This window comes from Cervus canadensis, chromosome 26 (assembly GCF_019320065.1).
Source record: "Cervus canadensis isolate Bull #8, Minnesota chromosome 26, ASM1932006v1, whole genome shotgun sequence".
NCBI lineage: Eukaryota > Metazoa > Chordata > Mammalia > Artiodactyla > Cervidae > Cervus > Cervus canadensis.
In genome coordinates this window covers 48845203-48859418 of record NC_057411.1, presented here as the reverse complement: position 1 = coordinate 48859418, position 14216 = coordinate 48845203, and the positions used below count along the sequence as shown (strand labels likewise).

Below are 14216 nucleotides of genomic sequence, written 5' to 3'. Positions count from 1 at the left end.
TCATTCACTCCTTCATCCATCCAGCCAACCCTTCCTGAGGGCCTGACTGTGCAGAGAGGTTGTACAGGGTTTCAGGTGACGGAAGGGACATGAAGGCATGAGGCCCCAGCCTGCTGAGCACCAAGTGAGGTGGGTAGCTGACTTCAGCAGCTAGTTACAGAAGGAAGACACAATTTAAATAAAACAGGCCGATATCGAGACTTGCGCGGACTGTCAAGGCATGTGACTGATTAAGCCATTTAGCCTGATACACTGTGATACAGACCTATGGGGGATTTTAATTTAAATGAAACCAGTGCAGCCAATGGTGAGAATGAAAAATTAAATAGAATCCACACACACAGAGAATGCTGCATTGCACCCAGCTGGCTTAGAGCTGTTGACACGTTTAGAACAGTCCCTGTTCTTGAGACAAATGGTCGTCCATTCTTCAAACACTGACTTCTGGGGAAGCTTTTGTGAAACCATTTCCACAAGTAAATGTTACACATCTTTTCACCTACAGAGGTTAAGTTTTGGGCAGGTATGGGCTAACCAAAAAAAAAGAAAAAATGGAACTCTGAGGAGATGACAAAGAAAAGAACCAGTAACCATCCACCCAACCAGCTGTCACTACTCAAGAGGAAGAACACTGCTGGCCGGGGCTGAAATTGCAGCGTAAGATCAATATCTTAAAAATAAAATTTACAACAACAGTATGAACCCCAGCCACAGAGAAGATACAAACCAATCTATTTTACACTCAAGGGCCTTCAACGGGGTCAAAAACCAGCCACCACCAACTCTACAAGCTGGGCACTAATACAGAGAAGACAAGGAAAGAGTTCCTGGCCTAGGCAGTGTAGACCGCAGACAGAGAGGAAATTTGATATTACTTTTATGAACAACCGTCAGTGGAATTATGAACAAGTAAGAGAGTAAACACAAATGAATTCCAGACACGGAAAACACCAAAAAAAATCATTTTATATAGAACACTGCAAGTCTAAATGTAGAATATGTTTATTCTAGACTGCAGACAGAGAGGAAGGGAGGGAAGTAAAGATTTCTGTTTACCGGGCACTTCACTGTGGGCCTGAGCTAACAGGGTGGGTTTCACCCCGGGTCCCAGCCTGCAGAGCGCTGGACAGGGAGGGAGTGAAGCAGGGGACACACTCGTGGAAGAAAAGCTCGGCCGAACTGTCCAAGGGCATGCAGCGGGACAGACAGCCCTGAGAAAGCAGGGTCCAGGAGCTCTCTGGTGGTCGGTGGCTAGGACTCGGGGCTTTCAGTACTGTGGACCGGGGTTCAATCCCTGGTCTGGGAACTAAGATCCCACAAGCTGCGCAGCATGGCACCTCCAAAAATGAGGGTACAGAGCTCCCCTCCCTCTGGACTGAAGCTACTAGACCCTTAGGGGCCAGGCTGTAGCATACTGTGCTGTCCCCGCTAAGCGGCTTATATATAAGACGCCGGGGCCAGGCGGGATCACAAAAACCCCAAACACAGCACCTCCACAGACAGAAACACCCCCCACACACTGTTTTCCTGTCCCCATTAAGGCTTGCTTTCCACAGGACTTGAGGAGAGATCCCGGCGTGACTCAGCCCACAGATGCCCCACCCCGTGTGTCAGGGAAGGAGGCGGGCTCAGGAGGGAGGCAGGCGTCGGCTCTGAACCACCAGATGACTGAGGCACCCAGGGGGAAACCCCGGTCCCCACTCCACCACTTCCCAGAGGGCACACTGGCCTCTCGAAGGACACGGCTTCGTGGCAACGGCTGCCTTTCTTCCTGACCGGGCACACAGGATGAAAGACACCTCGGGACCGAGGGTAGGCTCCCCGGGCTGAGGACCACGCAAGCCACTCACCGTGGGTGATGTTTAACTCGTTGCCAATGGCTAAGCTCCAGACCTTGCCTCTCACGCTGGGAGGGATTCCCTGCCACCACAAATCTCGAACTTTTCTAGAGCACCACCTGGACGAAAATGGAAGCATGAGCCTTTATCAGTTTGTTCTCAGTGAAGAAACACTTGTCTGCCCATATGCTTAACCCCAAGCCAAAGAAGTGTATATCACAGCCCTGGCCTCAGGGGGCTCACAGCTCAGCGATCTGTACCGACCAGGAGACCAACGGCTGCCTTCCACTGGGCAGTGAACATGCCAGGCACACTGCGGGCACTGCTCACGCACAGAGGGCACCAGCAACCAGAGGCGCCCAGAGCCCTGCTCCGAAGCAGAGTCTGCCTGACAGAGCATTCCGAGCAGACGAAGAGTGGGAAGGGCTTTCTGAGCGGAAAGCGCAGCAACAAGAGACGACCTGGCCTGCTCCGGGAACCGCACACAGCTGGGCAAGTGTCAGGGTGGGGGGGCCAGGAGGCACCGCCGCAGAGCGGCAGGGGGCGGGCAGACCCCAGGGCCTCGTGACGGGAGCCAGAGGGCACAGCCGCCCACCTCCGCAGTGCTGCATGCGGGCGAAGCACTCAGGCAACGAGCTGAGAGCGGACTCACACCGCTCCGAGCTGCACAGGGGGGCTGCGTCTGCTGCACACAGTGAACACACGCTGCTAACAGACGGGGACAAGCGTGAAGGTGCCGAAGGGAGCATGGGCTGATGGCGCAGAGCCCACGGCTGCAGCCCCATCCCACCCTCACCTGGGAACCTGGAGGAAGCCCCTTCTCCTCTCTCACTCAGCGCCCTCCTCCCTAAGGCCAAGATGATGAAACCTCTCCCCACACAGAGGGCCTGAGAGGATGAAATGGGGAGGCCACAAAGGCAGCCAGCACAGAGCCTGGCACCCGGCGCGGGTCACTGAGTGGCAGTTCTGGTGTGCATGCGCGCCTCTGGATGCCATCAAGCATCAGGCGGTGCGGGATGGGCCTGACCGGGTCCTGCCACCACAGAGGGAGACAGTCCAGGCTTCTGAATACCTCAACTCTTGTTACTGGGCCCCATTTGGGAAGAAGAGCTTTCTGACCATGTGTAGCCTACTAAAGACACTGCCTAGAGAAACAGGCTCTGGGCACAGCGTGTCGTCCCAGTGGAAAGCCTCAACACAGTGATCTCCCCCCAACCCCACCCCCAGTGATGAAGTGAATGCCAGCCAGGGTAAGTGCCAGAGCAAGTCCCCAACTTCCTGACCCACGGTTCAGGTGGAAAGGAAGAAAAAGAGGAACTAGCATCCAAGCCTCTCCACAGCTCCCGCTGATGGGGCGAAGCCCAAAAGGAGCCACCAGCCTCTGTGAGTGGGCCTGGGACTGCTGTCCATCCACACACCAGCCCCCAGCCATCCACACACCAGTCCAGGGCTGCTGTCTGCACACTGGCACCCAGCCACCCTGAACACACAGGAGGAAAAGATCCACAGCGCCTCTTCAGACAGAAAGAAGACAGCAGCTGCAGTGGGTCCTGACTCCTGGGGGCTGTCGTCAGAGCAGCTCCCGCACCCCGGCTCACTCAGAGGACAGAGACACTTGAGCAGACGGTGCAGTGTACCCGGGGGTCCTCTACTGGCACCTGGAGCCAGGGCCAGGGCAGAAAAGGCTTCCCCAAGGAAGACTGAGCTTTAAGAACAAAGCGTTAACTGGACAAGTAGATACGGGGCAAGAGCACGTGAGACAGCCGGAACAGAACAGGCAAAGGCCCTGAGGCTCCCCAAGGGAAGGACTCGTCCAAGCAAAGGAGTGGTGAAAGGTGAGGCCACAGGGAAAGGGACCGGCCACGTCACGGGAGGCCCACCAGCTAAGCCACGAAACTCCCGTCTTACACGGGAGTCACAGGAAGCTGCTGCCATGTGAAGTGTGGAAGTGACACAGGACTGTGCCGCAGACAATCCTCTGACTGCTGAGGACACGACGAGGGGGAAGGGGCAGGAGAGGAGGGCTGCCACAGCGCCCAGGGAGGAACAAGGCTGAACCAAGGCAGGGGAAGGAGACCGTGTGGCTCAAACTCATCAGGTAACTTCATCAAAGTCTGTGACGCGAGCTACACTGAATACAGCTGCTTCCCATAAATTCTGCCAGGAAACGACATGCCATCCAGGGTGTCTGTGAGGTCAGAGCTTACATTGTTTCCCAGTTGGGCAAAATCTCGTTGTTCCAAGTGAGGACCGCATTTCCAATACTTTCTTCTAGTCTGCATCTTTCTTCCAGCTGCTTTTTCCTCCTCTGGGCTTCTTTCAGCTCTAGACATCACAATTAAAAAGAAGAAGAAAACATCTGTTAGCTGATATCCACTGATTCTCAGCTGGGCAACTTTACTCAAAGAGTCAGGCTGCAAAAACCCCAGAAAGACAGCACTGAAGTGGAGCAGTGTTTAAGACCTGACCTGGTTCATCGCACAGCTTAGAAGTCTAGAAACCTTAGCTGCTATTTATCATTCAGTCAGCTTTTTGTAACACACATATCATATAACATGTATACAGAAAAGTACTCAGACAAGAACATGACAAAACTATCACATAGTAGACAAACCCATGGAATCACCAGCCCGACCAGGCGGCCGCACAGGAGCAGACACCAGCAGCTCTGCGCTCATCACCCAGTCCCCTTCCCGGTGGGACCTGCACCCTCACCTCTCACAGCGTAAGAGTAACTCTTAGCATGCAGCAGCAACCTAGAGAAATACCACGCCTTTTCACTTACATATACCTTCTTGGGGGGTAAAATACACAAAACATAAAATGTCCCACTTTATCCCCGTTAAGCGTGAAGCTCAGTGGCATGAAGTACATTCACACTGTTATGCAACCATCACGGTCACCTTCCAAACTGGAACTCTGTCCCCATGAAACACCCACTTCCCATGCCATCCCTTTCCCGCTCCCCAGCCCCTGGCAACCTCCAGTCTAATTTCTGTGTCTGTGAATCTGACTATTCTATTGGGTTGGCCAAAGAAGTTCACTTGAGGTTTTTTGTTGGAACTTTGGCCAATCCAATAGATACCTCATATAGGTGGAATCATACAGAATTTATCCTTTTGTGTCTGGTTTATTTCACTTAGAACAATGTCTTCAAGCTTCATGTTGTAGCATGTGTCAGAACTTCATTCCCTTTTAAGGCTGAACGATATTCCGTTGCATGGGCAGACCATGTCACTTTATTACATACACTTTTTAAACATCTAAGAATCGTAGGGTTTTTAGGTGTCATGAGGCACTTTAACAAGTCCCAACACATCTCCTTCTAAGTAAGGGGAGCTGAGCCCACGGAGGGCAGAGAGCCACCTCCCCATCCCTACGAGCTAAGGCTTTGCCCACCCTTGCACTCTCATCCTACACAGACTCTTTCCTCACGTAAATTCAAAGTATTACCTTGAATAAAGTTACCAGGAATGAATAGTTGGCAGAAATGTACATTTTTGATGAAAAATTATAAATTTCAAAATATTAAAGGCATTCACCAAAGTTCAGGTTCTAAAGCTTCGAAAGGGAGAGAGAAAACGCCCGGGAAGGCACAGAGCCCTGTGCTGCCCTCCGTGACCGAGACGCGTGAGCTCCGCTACCTCGCTTCTTGGCCTGAACCACCATCTCTTCATACTGCTGCCGGTGCTTCTGAGCTTCTTCAGCTGGCTTTGCTGGGAGATTTCTTGATAGGGAAAAAAAAAAGATTTTTCACCATTTTAAATATTAAAGAGAAACTTGAAGCATCGTTTACTTAAAAAACGAGAAGCTCAAAGACCAAAACCACCTTTGTTAGATGATAAAGACACAGCCTAAAAAAATTTTTTTTACAAAACTAAAATAAAGCTCATTTTTAAAAACTTTAAATCTGAAGGTTAGCAGAAAGAAGAAAATAGCAATTACCCACAATTCCAACAGAGATAAACACTTAAATCTTTTAGTGTCTTTTTTCACCCCAGGTCTCCAAAGAAACTTTGATTTGACCACATGCATTGATCACTGTCAGCAGTCACTGGTGAAGTACTCTAATGGCATATATTATATATGCATGAATCTACTCCCTGGCCTGTCTTTTAAGTGTGCAAGTCTCATACTAGCTATGTGGTTCATCTGTCTGATATCTGTATCTATATACACACATACACATAGCTTCATACAGCGATTCTAAACATCTAAATGTGGTGGACAGCTTCGAATTCTGGTTAAAAAAATAAAAGGCATGTTCTCTTTCTGAAACGTGCTGGTGAGTTTGCTGGCTCTGGAGAACTGGGAGGGTGGCCACGTCTGGCTGGCTGGCTACCTCGCAGCGTCACCCGCACTCCCCGCGCTGAGCTGAATGACTGTCTCTACTGCACGGCAACAGCTCACGTCTCAGGGAGCATCACAAGGGCTGAGCTTCACAGGGTGGCAGCTGTTACCCACAGTCCCTAAGTGCCTACCTACCTCCGAGCCCGCCATGTCAGTTTCTCTTCCCACCTACCCATACATCCACAATGTCCAACGACCAAAAGTTAACATCAGAAGACACATATTGCTTCTTCAGACTTCATCAATTTTAAATGTCAGGGTTGGCAGGGACCTTAGAAATTCTAGCTCAGTGTTTTACAATCTCTCCTCAAGGAAAAAAAAAAAGTTGTGGAATCTTTCTGTTCAAAAATAGGGTTCTATGGAAACCTGATGTTAACTAGTGATAAGCTCTGGCCTGGTACGATGGAGCAATCCCTTTATCTAACTAAGGTCTCCAAACACGATCCGCAGGCCAGTCACCGAAACCGATCTCGTCAGTTCCAGGCAAACCAGAGGCTGGAAGGGAGGGGACTCACTAGGCTCACCCAGCCTGTTTACCGCAGCACATCCTGAAGAACCAGCAGGCTAGTGCAGGCACTGTTCTGCCGTTGTCTGGGGTACCTCCAAAACACCCTCTTCAGAGTATTCACTCTGCTGTTTCTTACAGTTACAAGCCAGTCTATAATTAATAACAGCTCTGCAAGTATTTAGACATGCTACATTAAAAAGTCACTTGAACGGAAAATCCGGGTTGAAACTTCTAGTTTAGGGCTTCCCTGGTGGCTCGGTGATAAAGAATCTGCCTGCCAACACAGGAGACTCGGGTTCATCCCCTGATCCGGGGAAGATCCCACATGCCACGGAGCAGCTACCCCTCTGTGCCGCAGCTACTGAGTCTGTGTTCTAGAGCCCGGAGCTGCACCTGGAGAAGGCACTGCAGTGAGAAGCCAGCCTCCTGGACTAGAGAGGAGCCTCTGCTCTCCACATCGAGGGAGAAAAGCCTGAGCGGCAGCAAAGACCCAACAGAGCCAAAAATAAAAATTAATTAGTTAAAAGAAACCCACTTCTATGTTACATGAAACTTTTCCCAATCAGTCATACTGTCATACAGGATACACATTAGCACAGGGGACAGACGGAACCTGTGTTTTCAATAAGTGACGTGCCAACTTGTTCTTCCCCTCATGACCCGGTCCTTTGCTAATGAAACGGTGACCACAAATGGACTTATCCCCCAAAAGAAACTCTCTACAGACTCTTGTTCAGACTCACGCTGGTCTGTCTTCCAGGATGAGTGCGGTGGTGGAAAGAGGCTCAAAATCAAGATTCTTCCTCACATTCTGCTTCGGAGAGGGAGGCTTGCTAGGTCGTCCAGCCTTGTCTTCATATTCCTAGGACAAAGAAACCAGGGATAACTCCAGGCCCAGCCAATTCTGAGGTTACAAAGTAAGAAAGCTGTTTTGTTATGAATTATGAAGTCCTTTAAGTTGACTGTGAGGACGACACACTGACAGTATTTCTTGCTCTTAGAAGGAAGAACTGCCAGTGAGAGGCTTCCTGCAGCTCTGCCAGCTCAGGCCATCACTTCACGGGGACTGGGGGCCTTCCACACCAGCAGGGAAGTCACTAAAGATCTCATCCTTCCAGCTGCCCCTCTGAGGGACCACAAACATTGACTCAGGTCTCCCATGCATCGTCTGTGTAAGAGGCGTGTACTCTGTCTTCTGGACAAGTTAATCTGAAATGATTGTTGCAGTGGCAACCAGGAAGCTCAGAGTCAGAGTGACAGCCAATTCTGGCACTCCTCTGAACCCCTGGCTTCATCTCCCACTCCCATCCTAAATTTCTAAAGCATTTTCATTTATCCCACTGCATTTTATCGATTTTTGTTAACTTTTCAAATCTTTTCCAAAATGAGGAAGGAGATAAAAAGTTTTTGCTTGCAGGTGCTTAAAGCTGTTTCATTTTCTTAAAGCAGAAACATCAAAAAAAGAAATTCTTTAACACCTTTGTATGAAGCCATCGTTGCCAGTTGGTACATAAATAATTGTGCCATGCCCTGGAAATCTTGGAGCAGTGTCCGCACCTTCAGGTCACTAATCTGTCCTGTGAACTGCAACCACAAAACCTCAGTCACACCTAGTGACCCACATTCCAAACACCCAACCAGCAGAGTTCAGGAGAGCCAAGTACCCTGGGCCCAAGAGTCCAGTTTCTAAAATCATGTGTGTATCCTTGTGTGCATGGGCGCATGCTAAGTCACTTTGTCACACTGACTCTCTGCAACCCTATGGATTGTAGCCTGCTGGGCTCCTCTGTCCGTGGGACTCTCCAGGCAAGGACAGTGCAGTGGGTTGTCATGCCCTCCTCCTCTGTACCCTTAGCCTTCTGCAAAAATAAAAACGAGCATTTTCTTGTTGTCTATTACAGGCAAGGCTCTCAGGACTCTCCCTTAAGTCAAGGCAGCCGAGCTGGGAAGGTTAGGACAAACAACAGAGCAGCTGGCCTAAGATCTAAGTGAGCACTCCAGATGCAACAGAAGCAGTATCAGCAGTGGAAAGTGATGAATTGCTAAGTGAATTTTATTAACTCTAGTTGTTAATGGGGTGTTACTGGTAAAATTATTTGGCTATCGATTACTCTCTCAGACAGAAAAGCCTACTGAGGTTTCTAAAAAGCTTAAAGGAAAAACTGCTTCCTCAGAACCCACAGGTTGTGAGAAGGGTGTGCCCCGAGACGCAGGTGGGAGGGGCAGTTTCTGAACCTCTGGACGTACAGGGTTAGACGGCTCAGCGTTGTTCGTTGCTGTTGTTCAGTTGCTATGCCGTGTCTGACCCTTTGTGACCCCACGGACTGCAGCACACAAGGTTTCCCTGTCCTTCACCATCTCCCAGAGCTTGCTCAAACCCATGTCCATTGAGACGGTGATGCCATCCAACCATCTCATCCTCTGTTGCCCCCTTCTCCTGCTCTCAATCTTTCCCAGCATCAAGGTCTTTTCCAATGAGTCACCCTGATGTAAAATGGTTCCATTAAAATCTAAAATGACCTCCGCTTACCCAAAGCTGAGAAAACGGACTCGTGTGTTCAGCCATTCAAACACTTGAGCACCTCCATGTGCCAGGCACTCAGCTGCAACTTAACATGGTAATAAACAACTATGAGGAAGTGTCATATGTAGCACCTGAAGCAGAACCTTGAACTTTATAGGAAAACTATCTAGAGTTGTGCTCAGAAAGGTTCTGAGACACGTTGCATTTTAACAAGCATTGTTAATGAACACCCTGTAAAGTGCTACTCATGTGCTGACCCTGGTCTGATGAACTACATGCCAAGGCCAAAGAAGCGGAGCCCCAAGTTAGATGCCCCAGAATGTGGATGCCCATTGCCACTTGCTACTGGGCGCTTTATCTCCATAACAGTCTCTACGGCAGGCGTCACCGTGTTTTACAAGTAGGACCCCTGAGGTTCAAAGTGACTTGCCCCCAGGCCCACAGCCAGCAAGGTGCTGAACCTGTAGGACTCTCCTCTCCGACCCTCTGCGCAGGCCTGACCTCCCCCGCGGATACACTCAAAACACGTGTGCAGCCATGGAGAGAAGGGCCCAGGGCCCATTCAAGTCACGTGTGGTCTCTAGGGCCAGACAGGCCCGGCAGCAAATTCAGATCCACCAAGAACCAGCCTCGACCTCCGGCGAAGCACAACGAAGCCTGCCGGTGCCTCACTTCCTCATCTGCAACACGGGGAACAGCGCCTGGCAGAGGGGGCTGTCTCAGGAGTGGGGCGAGGCGAGTGAGGCAGCCAGCGCAGCCCCCGGGGCAGAGGGGTGCTCCCGGAAGGCTGGCCCCGGCTGCTGTCTGCCACGACCGTTTTCCCCTGGGGCCTGAAACTATGTAAGGCAGGGGGAAAAAATGCTCTATGGCCAAACAACAATCAAGGAGCCCTGCAAAGTCTGCAAAGAGCACAGATATGAAAAGGAGTTGTAACGTTAATTAAATGCCTTGATTTGTGATCTTTAAAAGATCAGTCTCTTCAGTGGGAGCTCAGAGGCTCCATCATAGATGATAAAACACAGCACAGCTGTAACGAGCCAAGCGCTTCCCAAGGGCTTAACACACACGGGACTGGCTCAGCGGCCCCCTCACGCCGCCCCGCCCGGAGAGAGGACCTGCAGCGGGGCGGCCCGGAGGGGGCCGCAGGAGACGAGCAGGAGCACCCAAGCCGCCCACCGCAGGCTGCACGGGCCAGAAGGCGTTCACTCACTCACGTTCAGTCCAAATAAAGCTTCCATCTATGACACAAACCTGTGACAGCCAATTAAGTACAGACGCAAGGCAGATACTTATGATTTACTCACATACTGCACGGCATGATTAAAAAAAAATAGGCCTGTCCCGTCCACACTTGCAATCCCAGGGAAGGCCTCTTCAACATTTTAAACGGCATTTCAGAACACGAACAGCTCTGGAGATTGTTAACAGGTCCTACTCCAAACCTAGTGCTCACACTGCTACCTAGAGAAGTCAACAGTAAGCTCATCTTCCAAACCGGACAAGCCAACATCAGGAACAAGAGAGAGGACGCGTCACTCTCAGGAAAAAAACAACTTTCAGCTGTGAGTTTATCAACATTGAGGTCAGCATGTGATGTGGCAAGAGCTGGAGATTTGGAAGCAGAAAGACTCAGTTCTAAGTCCTAGCTCTGATCTGAGGCAAATCATCTTGCTTCTCTCTCAGCCATGAAAAGGAGCAACTGTGAAGACTCCCGCGATGGTGAGGTGACGGACATGCGTTCTATGGCTGCCCATAAAGTATGAGCCCTTTCCCTGTGCCAGGCAAACGGCGGGGTCATCCCTGCCTCAGTCCAAGTCACCATCTCAAAGCTTCTTCTCCTGGGGCCCCGATGGGATCAAGTTGCAAAGTTTTCTGGTTTAAACCAAGTAACAATGCCATTCATTGCTGTGGAAGTCCTGCAGGCTAATAAAGATAAAACATCCACTCAAGGAACGGCTACAGATTCCAACACCCTGTATAACCTGAGGGAATTTAGAATGGAGTTCTTCAAAGTTCTAGGGGCAAATCAGTTTAAATGGTCATGACAGCATTTTTTAAATCAAACAAACAACAACAAAAAAACCAGGGTGCACACAGTAAGGAGACTGTGTTTCAGTTCTATACCTACTTATAGCTGTGCCTTTTAAGAGCACTGAGTCTCAACCCAAACTGTCTAACCCAGGGATAGGAGGGCGGGTGCCAAACAAGGTTTGCAGGCCACTCATTCAGAACAGGTCATAGTCCCTGCCGGGAGTGGTTTACCTCGTATGCTGCTGGGAAGGTAAGACCAGCAGCAGAGGGAGAGCAGCAAACAAAACCTACTGTACCCCACCCCAAGAAAACCGACTGTACTAACCAGGGGCTAACTGCGGGGCATGTCTGATAACCCAGCAAAGGGTCAGGACAAAAAGCAGCAAGCAGGCAGCGAGCCAAGACAGCTGAACAGGGCCTCGACACCACACAGGGGCAGGGACCTCATGTGTGAAGGGGACGTGCAGACCCCAGGCCTGAAGGGCTCATGCCAGCTGGGGCAGGAAGATGCCAGCAGAGGCTGCGAGGCCAGGGCAGATAACAAACCACGCTGTGAAAGGGCAAGCCACAGCTGCGGGAGCCCCAAGGACAGGACACCGATGGCTGGAGCGAGGCAGAGAAAGCGTTTCCTAAAGGGTGCCATCTCAGTGCACAGAGGACGGAGGAGCTGGGCTAGAAGCCACGAGAGCCAGGCATCCTGACAGCATGACAGCGGCCAAGAGACAACGCTCGGCAGGCCTGTCTGTGGGCGGCACGGGCACTTTAAACCGGGAACGATGCTGAGTCAAAGTTCTGTTCCAGATTTCCCCGGCTCAGTAACGAGCTACCTGGAAGTGATGGGACAAGCTGAGAGCAAAGGAGAGAAAGAGAAAAGGAAGAGCCAGCCTTGGCGCAGAGCCAGGCAGTGAGCAGCCCAGGGCGCGACGAGCCCGGTCAACACAGCCAGCGGCAAGGTCTTCCTCCTGTGCACGATCCGAACAGCGCATCAGACTCCAAAACTAAGTGTGTATACTCTGCTGGTTAAAGAAGAAATGACAAAAAGTCTACCTCAACAGACATTTGCCTAAGAGGAAACGATCAAGATTCCCAAAGGGTGAAAAGGAGGAATTCCTGGGAGAATGACCAGAGGGGTGTCACTGCTACTCACAGCACTGGAAGAGCATGGTGAAAGGCAGCCGTTTATGCCCCAATGTGGCAACAGAAGCCCCTCAGCTTCCTGAAGTCTACCTCAGCTACAAGGAGAAAGGGTCATCAGTCAAAACCTGTGCTTATGCCTTGGACTCAACTGGTTACAGTATCAAGAGGAGCTTTTTAAAACAAACAGAAGGTTTTAGAGGTATGTCTAGAATAAAAGCACAGCAGGTCACCACCTGGCACCTATTAGAAGACTAATAAGCCAACAAGAGTGACACCACGGCCACCACCTGGGCACAGGCGAGGGCCCTGCCGGAGAGGCGCTGGGTGGGAGTTGGCAGCAGGCCTGGGTCTGAACCAGCACTTCCCGACCATCACCACCAGCAGCGCGACCTTGAGCGTGTTTCTTCAGGCCTCCAAGCCTGTTTCCCCATCTATTCAATAGGAATGAACCAACATAACACACAGCCATAGCAGGGGTCCAAAAAAGGCCAAGGGGTGTTACTACAAAATGATTTCTCATAGTTTTTCCCCACTAAGAAGGGTGCTTAATAAGGCTGCGGTGAAGACCAGATGAACGTGAAGCATCCAGAACACTGCAGCGGGCTTTGCCCTTTGTAACGAGCAACTTTTGGGGAGGGGTGAGCGTGGTTTTGGAATGTGGGACACGAGACGGGTTATGTTCTGCCATTTACAGCGAGTAGGAGTAGCCTGAACAGGTCTTACAAACACTGGGACTTCTGAAGCGACAGTCCTCTGTGACCAATGAGGCTGACTTCACAGTAAGAGGGACCCCCGGGATCCTCTGAAGGGCTCCTCCTACTTCACCTCTTTCACCCACTTACTAGTCTTTTCCCCAGAAAGCATCCTCTAGGTTACTGGAAATGTTGGCATTTGGGAAACAACTCTCAGGAGGCCTGTCATAGTCCTTCCAAAACATGTAGAACACAGACCTTCATCTGTGGACTGGTGAATTAAATGGAATAAATCTGAACTATGGGTTTTAACAAGCCTGCCTACTGTTGCCATCTGACCACCTTTATTCGCACGTGCAGCGAACAGGGGGGAGTAGGGTCCTGATCCCGTACAAAGGCTTCCCCACTCAGGCCTCTAAGAGGGGTGCCTGGCCTGTCCTCAATCTGAACACCGGCTTGCAATCCCCTTGTGGGCGATGAGAATCAGGACGCGCCGGTGCTCCCTCTTACGGTCTCCCACGGTACCCGTTAAAACTCAACCCTTTCCAGGGCACCGCAGACAAAGCACGGCAGTTGAGGAGGAAGGCGCAGCGCCGCGGCCGCATGCAAGCTGCAGCTCGCTGGAGCAGAGAAGATGCATGGAGCGCCCACACATGCACACGGCGCACCCACGCGGGGACCTCCGGCCGGGGCCGGGCAGGCGGGCCCCCCGGAGGGGCGTGCTTGGGCCCGGCTCCACTCACCATGAACGCCGTGGGGCTCAGAGGCGCGCGGCCGGCGGCTCCATGCCCGAGCGGGGCTCCGCGGCGGGACCTCGGGCGGCGGCTCCGGCGGCTCCGGCGGCGGCGGCGGGCGGGCGGAGGCGGCAGGCCGCTCAATCGCGCGCAGACGCCGCGCAGCCAATCCGCGGCTCGGGTTCGGCGCGTTAGGCCTGGCTCGCCGGGGACCCCGGCGCCGGGGCGGGACTGGGGCCGGGCCCCCGAGGCCCTCTGGGGTCCCTGCACCGCGGGCCAGGCAGGGGGATCGCGCGGCGCCCTCAGGACCCCTCGGGGCGTGCCCACGCGGGCTGGGGGGGAGGGGGGGGCGGGTCTAGCCGCGGGATGCCCGCCCCGATACAACCGGGCCTGAGTGCTGCC

The 14216-nt window shown here is 51.9% G+C and overlaps 1 protein-coding gene across 8 annotated transcripts in view; it reads right to left on the bottom strand.

Annotated features, from left to right (window-relative positions):
* The window catches only part of TBC1D14 (TBC1 domain family member 14), a 103371-nt gene that overhangs the window by 24052 nt on the left and 65103 nt on the right, over positions 1 to 14216 (bottom strand). For 7 of the 8 annotated variants that reach the window (XM_043448366.1, XM_043448372.1, XM_043448371.1 and 4 more), the window contains 4 exons: positions 7440 to 7558; positions 5483 to 5565; positions 4046 to 4163; positions 1851 to 1957 (listed from right to left, as the gene is read on the bottom strand). In XM_043448366.1, the coding sequence (XP_043304301.1) occupies positions 1851 to 1957; positions 4046 to 4163; positions 5483 to 5565; positions 7440 to 7558 (427 nt within the window). Of the gene's footprint in view, positions 1 to 1850; positions 1958 to 4045; positions 4164 to 5482; positions 5566 to 7439; positions 7559 to 13823; positions 13960 to 14216 lie in introns of those variants that run through there. The other variant, XM_043448374.1, reaches the window with a different exon arrangement.